The 12550-nt window shown below is 60.8% G+C and overlaps 1 protein-coding gene across 1 annotated transcript; it reads right to left on the reverse strand.

Annotated features, from left to right (window-relative positions):
- Positions 1-1807: 1807 nt before the first annotated feature.
- Positions 1808-10990, reverse strand: SOX10 (SRY-box 10). The gene is given in 4 exon segments (XM_006102417.3): positions 1808-3686; positions 5938-6206; positions 10514-10875; positions 10877-10990. Coding segments are annotated over 4 exon segments (1401 nt in total). The 5' UTR covers positions 10943-10990; the 3' UTR covers positions 1808-2982.
- Between the last annotated feature and the right edge of the window lie 1560 nt (positions 10991-12550).

Here is a 12550-nt window from a genome sequence, read left to right on the forward strand (position 1 = left end):
GAGAGCAGGAGCAGTGAACAGACTGGAAATGGCCTAATACCCTGTTTTCCAATAGAGGTGAAAGGGCGGGTTGTAAAAATTACGAGCATGTAAGGTTAGCACCGATTGATCCCGGACACATATCTAGAATCAGTTACTGCATATTGGAAAACACGTAGGCCATGAAGAGATCCCGGGGCTATTATAGGGTTTCTCAGAATATTACCCAATGTTTTCAGTGGTGGCTGGTCTGGAAGGTCGGAGGCTACAGCAAATCTTGGTTATAGCAAGGCGTCAGGCGGTCTGTACTGTGAAGTGTGGACTTCGTGGTGATAACAGATTCAGAATCGATTGCCAGTCTTTCCTTAAGAGTGTAGTGACAGAACTAATGAAGTATTTAGTGGATTCACAGGGCCTGCTTCTCTTCATTTCAACCTTTTTTATTAGTGACTTGAATAGGATAGTCAGGTTTGCAGATACAGAAGGAGAGCTAGTAAGTTGTATTCAGGATTCCAAAAGGTTTAATGTAGGTGGGAAATGGTCAATTCCAACAAGATGAAATCTGTTAAAGATCAGTATAAAATCCTGCTTTTATCTACAACAACAAAACACCGGGAGACATCTTACATACAGTTTGGGGCGGTCTGACTTGGCAGCAGATCCTGTTCATGAGAACAGGGGTTCGCATCTACCACTAAGCCTCACGGAGCCAGCAGTTGTGGTGAGGTTGCCTAAGAGCTCACATGATGCAGTTTCCGGATGGGATGCAGTTTCCGGATGGGAGTCTGGCCACCCTGGAGGACTGGGCTAGGTCTTGGCACGCTCCACCCTACTCCTCCCCACCCCAGGTCCTGACTAGGAGGCGAGAGGTGGATAAGGGAGCTGAGGTGGCCGGTCTGGAGCAGTGGAAAAAGCATCACTTCAGATGAAAAGTGGAAGTAGGGCCTGTAGATGCTGGGCAGATGGAAGAGATGACGGTTAAGAGCGCAGTGAGGGAGTCAGAGCATCAGCACTTCTTAGCATGAACCTCAAAGCTTCAGTTTGCCCATCTGGAAAATGGGGACAAAGACTGGATCTCCTCCCTCATAGGCCTGAATGACATAAAGCACTTGGCCAGGGAACACTGTAAGTGGTAGCTATTACCGTTACTAGCTGAGTATAAGGAAGACTTCCAGCCATTGGAGCCAGCCATCGGTGGAGCATGTGGTGAAAAGATTCCCCTGCTCCTGAGGTGGAGTGGCTCCTGCCCCCAGCACAGCTTGGAATTCAACTGAGGAAAGAGCTCCGAGGGAGTAAGCACTGAAGGGTTAGATTGCACGTCTGCCCTCCTGGGTTTACACTCAGACACAGGCAGCTGCCGTGAAGATCGGCTAGATCCTGGATTGGGCCAGTGTGTGTTTGTGTGTGTGTATGCGGGTGTGTGTGTGTGTGTGTGTGTGTGTGTATGAATGTGTGTGTGTGTGTGCAGAGAGAGAAGGCCCAGCATCACATCCTAAAGGACTGGGCAGCCAGTCAAGTACCTGTCTCTTGAATTCTATGCAAGCTCCCTCTCCTCTGCTGGGCAAGCAGAGGGGCTGCTGGGAAGGCGCTTGGGCAGAGGGGCTGCTGGGAAGGCGCTTGGGCTGAGTTCCAGCTTGAGCCAGAAAGGGGCCCATCTGTAGGGTGGGCACAGCTGGCCTGGGGGAAGAGCTCCCATCTGAGGCCCCAGCCCCTGAGCACACTGACCCACTGCGAGGCCCCCTCTTCCTAGGCAGACAGGAGACCTTTGGGTTAGAGGTGCAGGGAGAAGAGACCAAGAGACAGGCCAGGTCAGGCCCACCAAAGCAGGTAGCTGGAACCTTTAATTTTATTACGGGGAATACTTAATGCAGAGTTAATAGGAGCTGGAGAACCTAGGAGCGGGGGGAGGGGAAGGGGAGCTACTGAGATAAATAAGAGGGGGTAGTAATGAGTTACATGTGGATTGTGGGGGCTGCAGAACAGGAACATAGGGGCAGACAGAGCTACATACTTTATTCAGATACCACTGGGAAGCAAAGGGCAAAAGGCCAGGGCAGAATGTACATGGCAGGAGTTTAGTGTCTTCAGCTGCTGCTAGCAACCTGGTGCTGGGCCCCTGTCCTCCTGGAGCCACGGGTTTGGGCACGAGCAGCATAGCTCTCAGGGAGCCCAGGAGTGGGGCCGAGAGCAGGGGCCACAGAGCCTGGTGAGGGGAGAGGGAGCTGGCGGAGAGCCAGGAGGAAGGCTCTGTGAATTGTCTCCAATCCTTTCCTCACCTCCGGGATGTGCCTCAAGGTCTGGGAGGCTGTAGTGGAGGAGGCCCTGGGGCCCTCTTTCCGATTAGATGAAAAATCAGGCTGTTGGCATAGAACTGGATCTGGGGTCTCTAAGTTGATTCCTTTCTGTGTTCAGGAGGGAAGCGGGCACTGGGGGGGATACCTCCCACTGAGCCCCCACCCACCTCCACACTCTCGGAGGCTATTCAAAGCTGTCCCCAGCCCCCGAGGGGCAGACATAGCCCACTCCAGGCACGGATGCAGGGGTGGCCTTGACCTTAGGCACATGGCACAGGTGGCATGGGTTATGTCAGACCCCTCGTTCTCCACGAAAGAGGAAACAGTCACAGGAATGGCAAGGCCTCCGATTCCCATCCGACCCTGGGTGCTTCCCCCTCCCAAAGGGTGAGCGGGTCCTTCTCAGGTCCTGGGATGGAGGGTCATCCTGGGGGGAAGGTGCAGCCCCTCATGGTCCAGTCTAGGGGCAAAAACCAACCTCCTCCTCCTCTGCCCAGCCTAGAAGTCTAGGGCTTTGTCTGGGCTGAGCCTGGACAGGATGGGGTGGGGTCATCAAAGGCAGTGAGCCCGACAGAAAGCCTCCCCTCAGCTGTCAGCCTCTGCCGCCTCCTCCCCAGCCACCACCAGGACAAAGATGGGCCAGGAACTGGGTGCGAGGGCTTGGGAAGGGCATACTAGCCAGGGGCTGGGGGGATGTGACAGGGCCCCTTTAAGGTCGGGACAGCGTCGTATATACTGGCTGCTCCCAGTGTGTGGGGCTGTGGGATTGGGGCCCTGAGGGGCTGGGATCAGAGATGGCCGTGTAGAGGGGCCGCTGTGAGGGCCCCATGTAGGAGAAGGCCGAGTAGAGGCCGGAGGCCTGGCCTGAATGGCCGTAGTAGGGTCCTGAGGGCTGATGGTCAGAGTAGTCAAACTGGGGGCGGGAGATGGAGGGGAAGGCGGAGCCGTAGTGGGGCAGGCTGAGGGAAGTGTAGGCGATCTGCGAGGTGGACGGCTGGTCGCTGTAGTGCGGGGGCCCCTGGGGCCCTGCGGTCTCCGTCTTCACCTGGGCTTTGGTATCCACACCAGGTGGCGAGACCGTGGGCAGAGCCACGCCTGGCGGCTTGGAGATCCAGGCGGAGTGTCCACTGGCCACAGCCAGGGCGCTGCCCAGCCCATAGCCAGCTGCTGAGTAGCTGCCCACGTGGCCCGGGTGCCCGTTGGGTGGCAGATACTGGTCCAACTCAGCCACATCGAAGGTTTCCATGTTGGACATTACCTCGTGGCTGATCTCCCCGATGTCTACGTTGCCGAAGTCGATGTGAGGCTTTCCGCCCTCCCCCATGGAGCGCCCGTCCCGCTTGGGGTCTGCCTTCCCCGACTGCAGCTCTGTCTTTGGGGTGGTCGGAGGGGTGGGGGGGCCATGGCTCTGGCCTGGGTGGGAGGAAGACAGAGAAGCAGGAAACCAGGTCAGAGGCTTCCAGATGCTGGGTAGTTCACCCTCAGAGAAGGGGTCTCCAGGACCTGAGGGCTGACCCTGCGAGCCTTGTACGTCTCACAGGCCTGGGCAGTCTGGGTTGGCACTGATTTATGTCACGGTCTTGGGTTGCTCTCTAGTGGTTCCAGCCTTACGGGTGGGTCCTGCCTCCCTGCCTCCCTCCTGGAAAGGCTGCCTCCTTTTGAAAGACCTTTCCCGTTGGAAAGTTTCCTCCCATCAGCTGAGGTGGCTGCCTTACTGGCCCTTGGCTCCTTAGCTGCTGAGCCCAGTGGGGCCCTGCCCTCCATTCAGCCGCCTGCCGGCTGCTGTCCTCGCTGACCTCCTCCGCCGCCTCGCTCCTGACTCCCTTTCACGTTTGCTGGCTTCCCTGTGCCTCCTCCCCAGACAGCAGTGTTCCCTCCAACCCCTTCCTCCAGGAAACCTTCCCTCGGAGCCAGTCCCCCTGGCAATGTCTCCAGACTTGCTCCACCCTGTTCCTTTGTCCATGTCACATCCACATGTCCATTCGGCAAACACTTAGGGGGCACGGTGCCAGGAAGAGGGGACACAAGCATCAGTAAAATGGGTCGCTGTCTTCACAAGCTCAGAGGCTTGGGGAGATCCCGAGACCCACACGTGGCAGCTGCAGAAGTGCCGTGCTGACGGGCACGCAGGGGCTCAGGCCAGCGGAAGCCACTCACCCTGCCCTGGGGATCTGGCGAAGGTCTCACTGAGGGGAAGGAGCTGAGCTGGGCCTTGAAGGCTGAGGAAAAGCCCAAGCCCACAGTTACATTCTGAGTGGTGGTTCTCACGGCCCAGGGTCTTCTTTCTGGGTGTGTGTGTGTGTGACTGGACAGGAGATCCCAGCACAGAGAGATCAGAGCTCCTGCAGGGCAGGCCTGTGCCCCCTCCATCAGACCAGAGGGAGGGCTGGGTCACTTGCCACGTGACCCTGGGCAGACCCCTGTCTTCTCCTAACCAGTTTCCTTATCAGTAAAGCCCGGCCTCCATCCTGAAGCCTTCCTGGCCCGGAGTCTGGCGGGGCTGGATGCTTTCGGAGACCCGACTGAATGGATGGTGGTGGCCCCTCCCTAGAGATCATGCCCCGCTGCGTCTTGGGCGGCTTTGCATGCACTTGCTTCTTCCTATACCTAAGGCACGTATGTTCCTGCTCCTCCTACACCAGTGATGGCGAACCTTTTGAGCTCGGCGTGTCAGCATTTTAAAAAACCCTAACTTCACTCTGGTGCCGTGTCACATATAGAAATTTTTTGATATTTGCAACCATAGTAAAACAAAGACTTATATTTTTGATGTTTATTTTATATATTTAAATGCCATTTAACAAAGAAAAATCAACCAAAAAAATGAGTTCGCGTGTCACCTCTGACACGCGTGTCATAGGTTCGCCATCACTGTCCTACACCCTGGTTCCTGAGTGTCTGCTCCCGGGCCTGGATCAAATGGGGACTCGGGGCATAGCTTCTAAGAGCAGAGCTCTGACTTCCTGTGCGCCCGACCCACGCACGGCGCTCTATACATGGTGAGCCCAAGCGAGGCAGCCGTGGTGCCGGCGGAGGCCCCGGAGCCAGAGAGCCGGGCTCAGACCTCAGCCGTGTGGCCCATCACCTCAGTTTTCTCACCTTCCAGTGAGTGTAATGAGCCTCAGCTGAGGTCTGAGCCTCCCCATTAGAATGACCGAATGAGCGGACACACAAGGCAGTTGGCACAGTGCCGGGCACACCGTTAGTGTTACCATTAATGAGAATGACACAAGATGGCCTGACTGGCCCTGGCATGGCACGCTCTCAGCGTCACAGGCCCTGTTGTCTGTCTCCCCCTGCATCAGACCGGGAGGTGGGAGAGGCAACGCTCTCTTTTCTATCTGCTCTCCCGTTTCTCAAACCATCCAGTCCCGCCTTTTCTTGTTGTAGCTCACCCCAGGGCCCCCTTCACTGGCCCTTCCCTCAGCAGCAGTGCCCCCTCCATCCGCCAGAGCCATCTTACCCACGGCCTTCCCTGGCACCTGGGCCCCTGCACCCCAGCCGGAGTGACCACACAGCCTGGCAAGCCCTGCCCAGGGCACAGGGCTGTCGTGGAGTGCCAGGGTCTCACGCCACCCATCCAGCCTTCACCTCTCCCCACACCCAGCTCCCCCACCCACAGCTCAGCATCACACCCCACCCTAGCCCCCAGCCCAGTGTTCACCTGAGGGGTGCTCAGGGTTCCCGTCCGACATCGGAGAGCCCTCTCCCGGGTGCCGGTGGTCCAGGTGGGCGCTCTTGTAGTGGGCCTGGATGGCCGCGGCCCCGCCCTGCTCGGCCTCCCCGCCGGGGCACTCTGACTCCCCCTGGGCCGCCTTCCCGTTCTTCCGTCTCCTCGGCTGGTACTTGTAGTCCGGGTGGTCCTTCTTGTGCTGCATCCGGAGCCGCTCGGCCTCCTCGATGAAGGGGCGCTTGTCACTCTCATTCAGCAGCCTGGGGTGGGCCGTGGGGAGACAGCAGAGGGGCCACTGTGAGCGTCTTCCCTGGAAGAACTGAGGCCCGAGGATGGGCGCCCAGCGTGGGAGCTTGCCCTTTGATTTACAGACTGGAAGATGTGAGGCCCAAGGAACCCCAGGCTCAGAGGGCGGTGACCTCACCCCCAAATCTCTCAAGAGGTTGGGGTATAAGAGTGGTCAGCCTGCTGCTCCTGGTAGCCCTTGGGACGGAGTCAGAAGTAGGAATAGAGCTTAGGAGGGGCAGACATCAGTTCAAGGAGAGGAAAGACTTTCTCCCATCAAAGCTGTCTAGCCCGGCCGGTGTGGCTCAGTGGTTGAGCATCGACCTATGAACCAGGAGGTCATGGTTCGATTCCCGGTCAGGGCACATGCCCGGGTTGCAGGCTCCATCCCCAGTGGGGAGCGTGCAGGAGGTAGCTGATCGATCGATGATTCCCTCTCATCGTTGATGTTTCTATCTCTCTCTCCCTCTCCCTTCCTCTCTGAAATCAATAAAAAAATATATATATTTAAAAGCTGTCCAAGTGGGGTTTGCTACTTTGTCAGGGGGGAGGTCCCTGGGATTAGAGGTGCAGAAGCCGAGAAGCAGCGTGTGAGGGGGAGGAGCCCGGCCTCTGCCACTTACTAGCTGTGAGACGTGGGCAGGTCACTGCCTGAGCCCTAGTCTCCTCACCAACAGAACCAGGTGACAGTGCTCACTTCACCAGGTTTGGGGCTGGCCAAGATCACGGACGCGAAGCGCTTGGCACCAGGCCTGGGGTGGGGGCTGGCGCTTGAGAAATAGGTGCTGCCCTGATGCTGCTCGCGGGAGGCTGGACAGGCCCTGGGGAGGGCCCGGCTCAGCTCTGGAACACTGACTCTGCTCATTGCAGTGGCTGGGGTGAGGCCAGGCTGACAGAGGGTAGAGGGAGCTAGCTGCTTTTCCCAGACCTGGGACAGGGGCAGACACCCTCTCCGCAGTCTGCAGTCCACGAACCTGGGACAGGGGCAGACACCCTCTCCGCAGGCCGAGACCAACCAGCGGAGGCCCCGAAGGCACCGCCCCTGCCGGAGGGCAGGATGGGGTACCCTGCAGAGGGTGCTGAGGGGAGTCCTAGACATAAGGGACTGCGGGAGCAGCTCTGTTCTCTGCCCAAAGGCGCGCTCTCAGCCCCCACCCCACCCCCAATGGGTGCCCTCTTCCCCTAGTCAGCAGAAGGCTGAGCCCTCCCACCCGGGATGGGAGGGGGTGGTCATACCAGGCGCCTCCAGCCGGCAGCAGCATTCCTCTGCAGCTTAGCCTCCCCTCTGCCCCCCTCCCCCGCCCCCTCCTCGCGAGGCCCTGAGCCCAGCCCTAGCCCCGCTTGCTCCAAGGGTCCCTCTGGTGAGAGATGGGACAGGGCCTCCAGATCAGGGCCTCAGGGTTCAGGGAGTGGGATGCCTTCGGCCTCTGGAAGGCTGGGCCAGGGGAGTGGGTGGGCGGGCCCTGAAGGTGTGTGTGGACTGGGGGCAGGTATAGGGTTGGGGTGGGGATAGAACTGCTTTTGAGGTTGAAGAGCAGGCTTAGCCAGCACGGAGGCTCCCTGGATGGTTGGGGACACTGAGCTCAAACCTTCCCTGTGCCCTCTGCCCAGCGGTCAGTGGGGTTTAAATCAGTAAGGAAATGGCAGGGGGTGCGGAGGGAGGGCACCAGCCAGAAGAGAGGGAAGATCCCAACACTGCATTCCAGTGTCCCTCCCTAGTTCCTCCCAGCACCCTAACCTTGATAGAAACCTAACCTTGAGCCCACCAGACACCAGCCCATTCTGTCACCACCTCCAGGCCCACCCCAGCCTCGCCCAGACCTCGCTCTGTTTAGGCTCTCTCCTGACCCCAAGCCCCTCCTGCCCACCACGTAAAACCCTCCCTGCCCTCCCCCATGGCCCACAGCCCTTAACGGTGAACCCCATCTCCTCTGCACCTTCACTTCACCTCTGTCCTCTGGGTCTCCAAGCTGCTCCCCACCCCCAAACCGGAAACCCCCACCTGGGGGGCTCCCAGGGTGGGACACTGGCTGCTGCTCCAATTGCTCCTCCTGGCAGGGAAAGGGCCTGGGGGGCCAGCCTGTGACCCCCTTTTAGTCTCTTGGCTCTAGATATTCTCTCTGGGCAGGTCAGCTACATACAGCCAGCACCACGTGACCGCATCTCACGTCCTCTCCCAGGGGGCACGGGTTAGCATGACTGTCGGAGCCACTGAGGAGCCAGGTCCTGGATGCTGGTGTGTCTACCCCAGCTCCCTTCCAGCACCCGATATAGTCGTCTGTCTGGCTGTGTCTCTCTCTTCAGGGTTAGGGCCCCTGCCCTCCAGTTTTGCCTCCCTAATCACCCCCCTTCCTGCTGCCTGCTGGCCTGGGAGTCATGAATCTGGGGCGGGGACCTCAGGAGGAGCCAGCCTAGTCCAAGTCCCAGGATCCCAGGACGTCCCTCAAGATCCCACCCAGGTCCAGGTAGCCCGCCCACATGTTGGCAGAGTCTTTCTCTTTGCCACTGTCCTGCACCCTCCTACCCCCGGGCCTGGGTCCCGAGCAAGCAGCCTGTTTTCCTGATTGCCCCACCCCAGGCTGGCTCTTGGGGGCACCCTGGGCCCCGGTGCACACACTGTGAGTGGTGGCCAGGAATGGGTCCTCTTGAGGGAGCCAAGACCAGGGTTCTGGGCTGGGGAGCAGGGACAGGGCAATGGAGGCCCCGTCTTAAGCCCTTGGTGGTGGAGTGCTTGGAGCAGTAGGGGCCATTCTTGCTCCAATGCCCTCACTGTGGTCTGTTCACCGTCCCCACAGCCTGCTCTGTCTGCCTGTCTGTCTCCCTCCTGCTTGTCTGTCTCTCACTGGCTCTTTTCTGTCCCCTGGCACCGACGGTCCTGGCCCGGGCTGAGCCCTCCATGGGTGTGGGTGGACCTTGGGCTGAGAGGGGTAAGGGAGCACCAGGCCATCAGCAAACACACAGCCAAGGACAAGGCCGGGCCAGATGTGAATCCCTCTGGGAGGCCCTCCTGCTTCTTCCGCCACCTAAGCCTGTGGCCTTTGGGACCTGGTCTCCACTGGGCGAGGGGCAGGCCAGGGGCCAGCAGCAGGAGGGCAGCAATTCCTCCGACAAAGCCCAAACCACTGCTCTCCTCTGCCCCACCCCCACCCCCTCCTGAGCACACCTCAGAGTGACAGGGTGACCCCCACTGTCACCAGGGTCCGTGTGGGGAAGACCACTGGGCGGAGAGTCAGGAGCCGGGGTTCTGGCCCTGGCTCCCGGGCTCTGCTCCTAGTTGTTAGGTGGCCTTTGTGGTCCTTTGCCTTTCGGGGCTATCTCGTGGGCAGTCTAGTGGGAAACCAGGTGACCTCCGGAGCCCCTGTTCTCTGTGTGAGCTCCCAGGACTGGGGTGTGTGGGGGTGGGGTTGCCTTTCTCAACATGTCCGGGGGTTGGCGGACTTCCTCCTTGGGGGGATGCTGTCCCCACAGAGGTCTGGTTGATCCCTGGGAGTCTGAGGGCCCCGGGCAGGAAGGGGCCAAGGTTTCCTCCGGCTCACAGCTCCAGCCTTGGGGTGGAGGGGTAGGAGGTTACTCATCGCTGGGTGGGGCCCTGGAAAGGAAGATGGCGCCGAACTGGGAGAGGGAGGGAGACAAGCCTGGCAGCTTTGGGACGGGGTGGGAGGCGCTGCTTTCTGTGTGTCCCCTTCCCGGGGGAAGAACCCCCCAGACTGAAGGAGGGTGGGGTCCGGAAGGCACAGTGAGGGCCGCTGGGACGGGCCAGGATCCTGGCCGCAGATTTCTCCATTCCTCCCTCTTCCAAAGGCTCCTGTCCGACACCTTGCTTCCCTGAACTTTCACCTCTTCTGCATGGCTGCCTCAGTTTCCCTGCCTCTCCAGACAGGCCCTCAATTCTTTGCCAAACGTTTCCCCAGCATCCCCGCCACTAACCCGGGGGCAGTGGTCCCCCTGAGAGCGCTGCCCGTGGGGAAGCGGTTCTGACGGCCTTCGGCCTCGTTGGGAGCCCTCCGCCATCCTCCCTCCCTCCAGCCTTCCCTGCCCCCCACCCCCCAGGACGAAGCCTAGGCCCTACCGCCTGCCTCCGACAGAATTCCAACCACGAGGGGGCGCCTTTCTGCCCGCTGCCCCGGCTGGGGAGCCAGCACCACCCCAAGGGGGCACTTGTGGGGGGGCCCCCCCAGCCCCACCAGGAGATGGCTACCTCCGGAGAAGGGTCCGAGGAGCTCCGTGGGGCCTGAACCCCCCGCAGCGGGAGGGCCCGCGGGCAGCCCGGGCGGGCGCTCACCTCCAGAGCTTGCCCAGCGTCTTGCTGAGCTCGGCGTTGTGCAGGTGCGGGTACTGGTCGGCCAGCTTCCTGCGCGCCGCCTGCGCCCACACCATGAAGGCGTTCATGGGCCGCTTGACGTGCGGCTTGCTCTTGCTGGCGCCGTTGACGCGCACGGGCATGGGCACCAGCGTCCAGTCGTAGCCGCTCAGCACCTGGCTGACGGCCTCGCGGATGCACACGGGGAACTTGTCGTCGTCCGCCTCGCCGTCCTGCTGCTCCTTCTTGACCTTGCCCAGCTCTCCCGGCCCCGGGCTGGCTCGCAGGCCGATCCCCCCGCCGCCGCCGTCGGGCCCCAGCGAGGGCGCGCTGCCCGGGGACAAGGCAGCGGGGCTCCTCGGAGCCCACGGGGCTCAGCTCCACCTCGGAGAGGTCCTGCTCCTCCGCCATGTCGCCCCCGGCCCGCCGCCGCCTCGGCCGCCTCCCCGGGGCCCCGCCGCCGGCGTCCTCGCGAAGAGTCCCACGCTCACCTGGACGGGAGGGAGTGCGCGATGGAGCGGCCGCGCGCAGCCCCGACGGCCGGGACGCGACGCGCACAGCCCGAGGTGGCGCCCGCCCTGCTCCCCTAAACCCACGGCAGCCCCCGGGCGCGCGCACATGCCAGACCCGCTCGGCCTCCTCGCTCCTGCCTCCACGTCTCCCCGCCACCTGGTCCCAACCGTCTCTCTCCCGGTGTGGGTGGGTTTGGGATTTTTCAAAACCTCCTTTTGGGTGGAGGTTTGTTGATGGAAAGGAAGAAAAACGGACTCTTTATTCGGCTCATAATCCCGGCTCCTGGAATTTCCCACCTATCTCTCCCCATATCACGCATGCATGAGGCAAATCTTGGACATGCGAGGAGGGTATCCTGTCTGTCCCATCACTCACCTACTAGAAAGCATACCTCTAATCCAGAGATACACTTCGGAATGTGGTACTGGTTTTCCCATGGTGTACGGTCCCCCTCCGAAAAGGGTCTTTCCACCTGCGAGCTGGGTCGGGACGCGCTGGGGGGCCTTGAGCCTTAGTGCTCAGCCGAGTCAAGACGGAGCCTCAATCCCCAGGACCAACCACCCTGACCGGTCAACCCCAAACTATCTGAGCACTGAGCTGCTGCCGAGGGATAGGGATGTAAGGAGGGGGTGAGGGGGAGGGGGAGGGGAGGGAGGGAGGGAAGGGCAGAAGGTGGAGCCTCCAGCGCTTTCCTTCATCCCCAACACTCAGGGCTCCTCCGCCAGGCCCCCCCACCCCAGCTCCCTGCGCTGCTGCCCCAGGCCCACCTTGGGGTCTGAGCTCGGGTGGGGAGGTGTAGGCGCGGGGGTAGTCAGGCCAGGAAAGTCAAGGGATGCTCATGGGCGGGGTCGGAACCTGTTGCTTGGAGGAAAAGTGGGCCAACTATGACCCCCCCAGTCTCGGGGCCTCAGGTGGTAGGATGGGCAAGTAGCAAAAAATTGGGGAGGGATGAGAGGCAGGGGAGGATTCTGTTGTGTGTGAGGGTGGCTGGCTGGTGCTGCTTCAGGGAGGACATCTTCCGGAGCACCTGTGGGCAGGCCTGCTTCCCAGCTGTCTCTGCCTCAGCCCCACCTGGCCACCCTCTCTGCCCCAACGTCCAGAGACGCAGGTCTGTACTTAGTAGCCGTGGGCAGCTCCACACCTGCCTGTGCAGATGGCCCGGCTTGACCCCTGGGCCCTTCTCATCGGACACCCAGGCACGTAACAGTGGGGCTCCAGGTGGACAGAGGACTAAAGTTCCCAGTGGGCTGGGCTCGGGGCTGAGGGGCCTCTTCAAGCAGGTCTGGAAGGCTTCTGGGCCCCAGTCCCTTCCCACTGGCTCACCCTCTCGTAGTGCACCAGTCCCTGGTTATCATGAAGTCCCCCCTCCCACTCCCAGCCCCTCTCTTCCTCCTCTTTGCCCACCTCTCCCCTCAGCCCAGCTGGGTGACCCTCCATTGTTCTGTCTTGCCCACCACTCATGGCACTCTCTTCTCTCTTTCCTAGGCCTCTCTTCCGAAGCACACC

The sequence above is a fragment of the Myotis lucifugus genome, unplaced genomic scaffold (genome assembly GCF_000147115.1).
Source record: "Myotis lucifugus unplaced genomic scaffold, Myoluc2.0 scaffold_413, whole genome shotgun sequence".
Lineage (NCBI taxonomy): Eukaryota > Metazoa > Chordata > Mammalia > Chiroptera > Vespertilionidae > Myotis > Myotis lucifugus.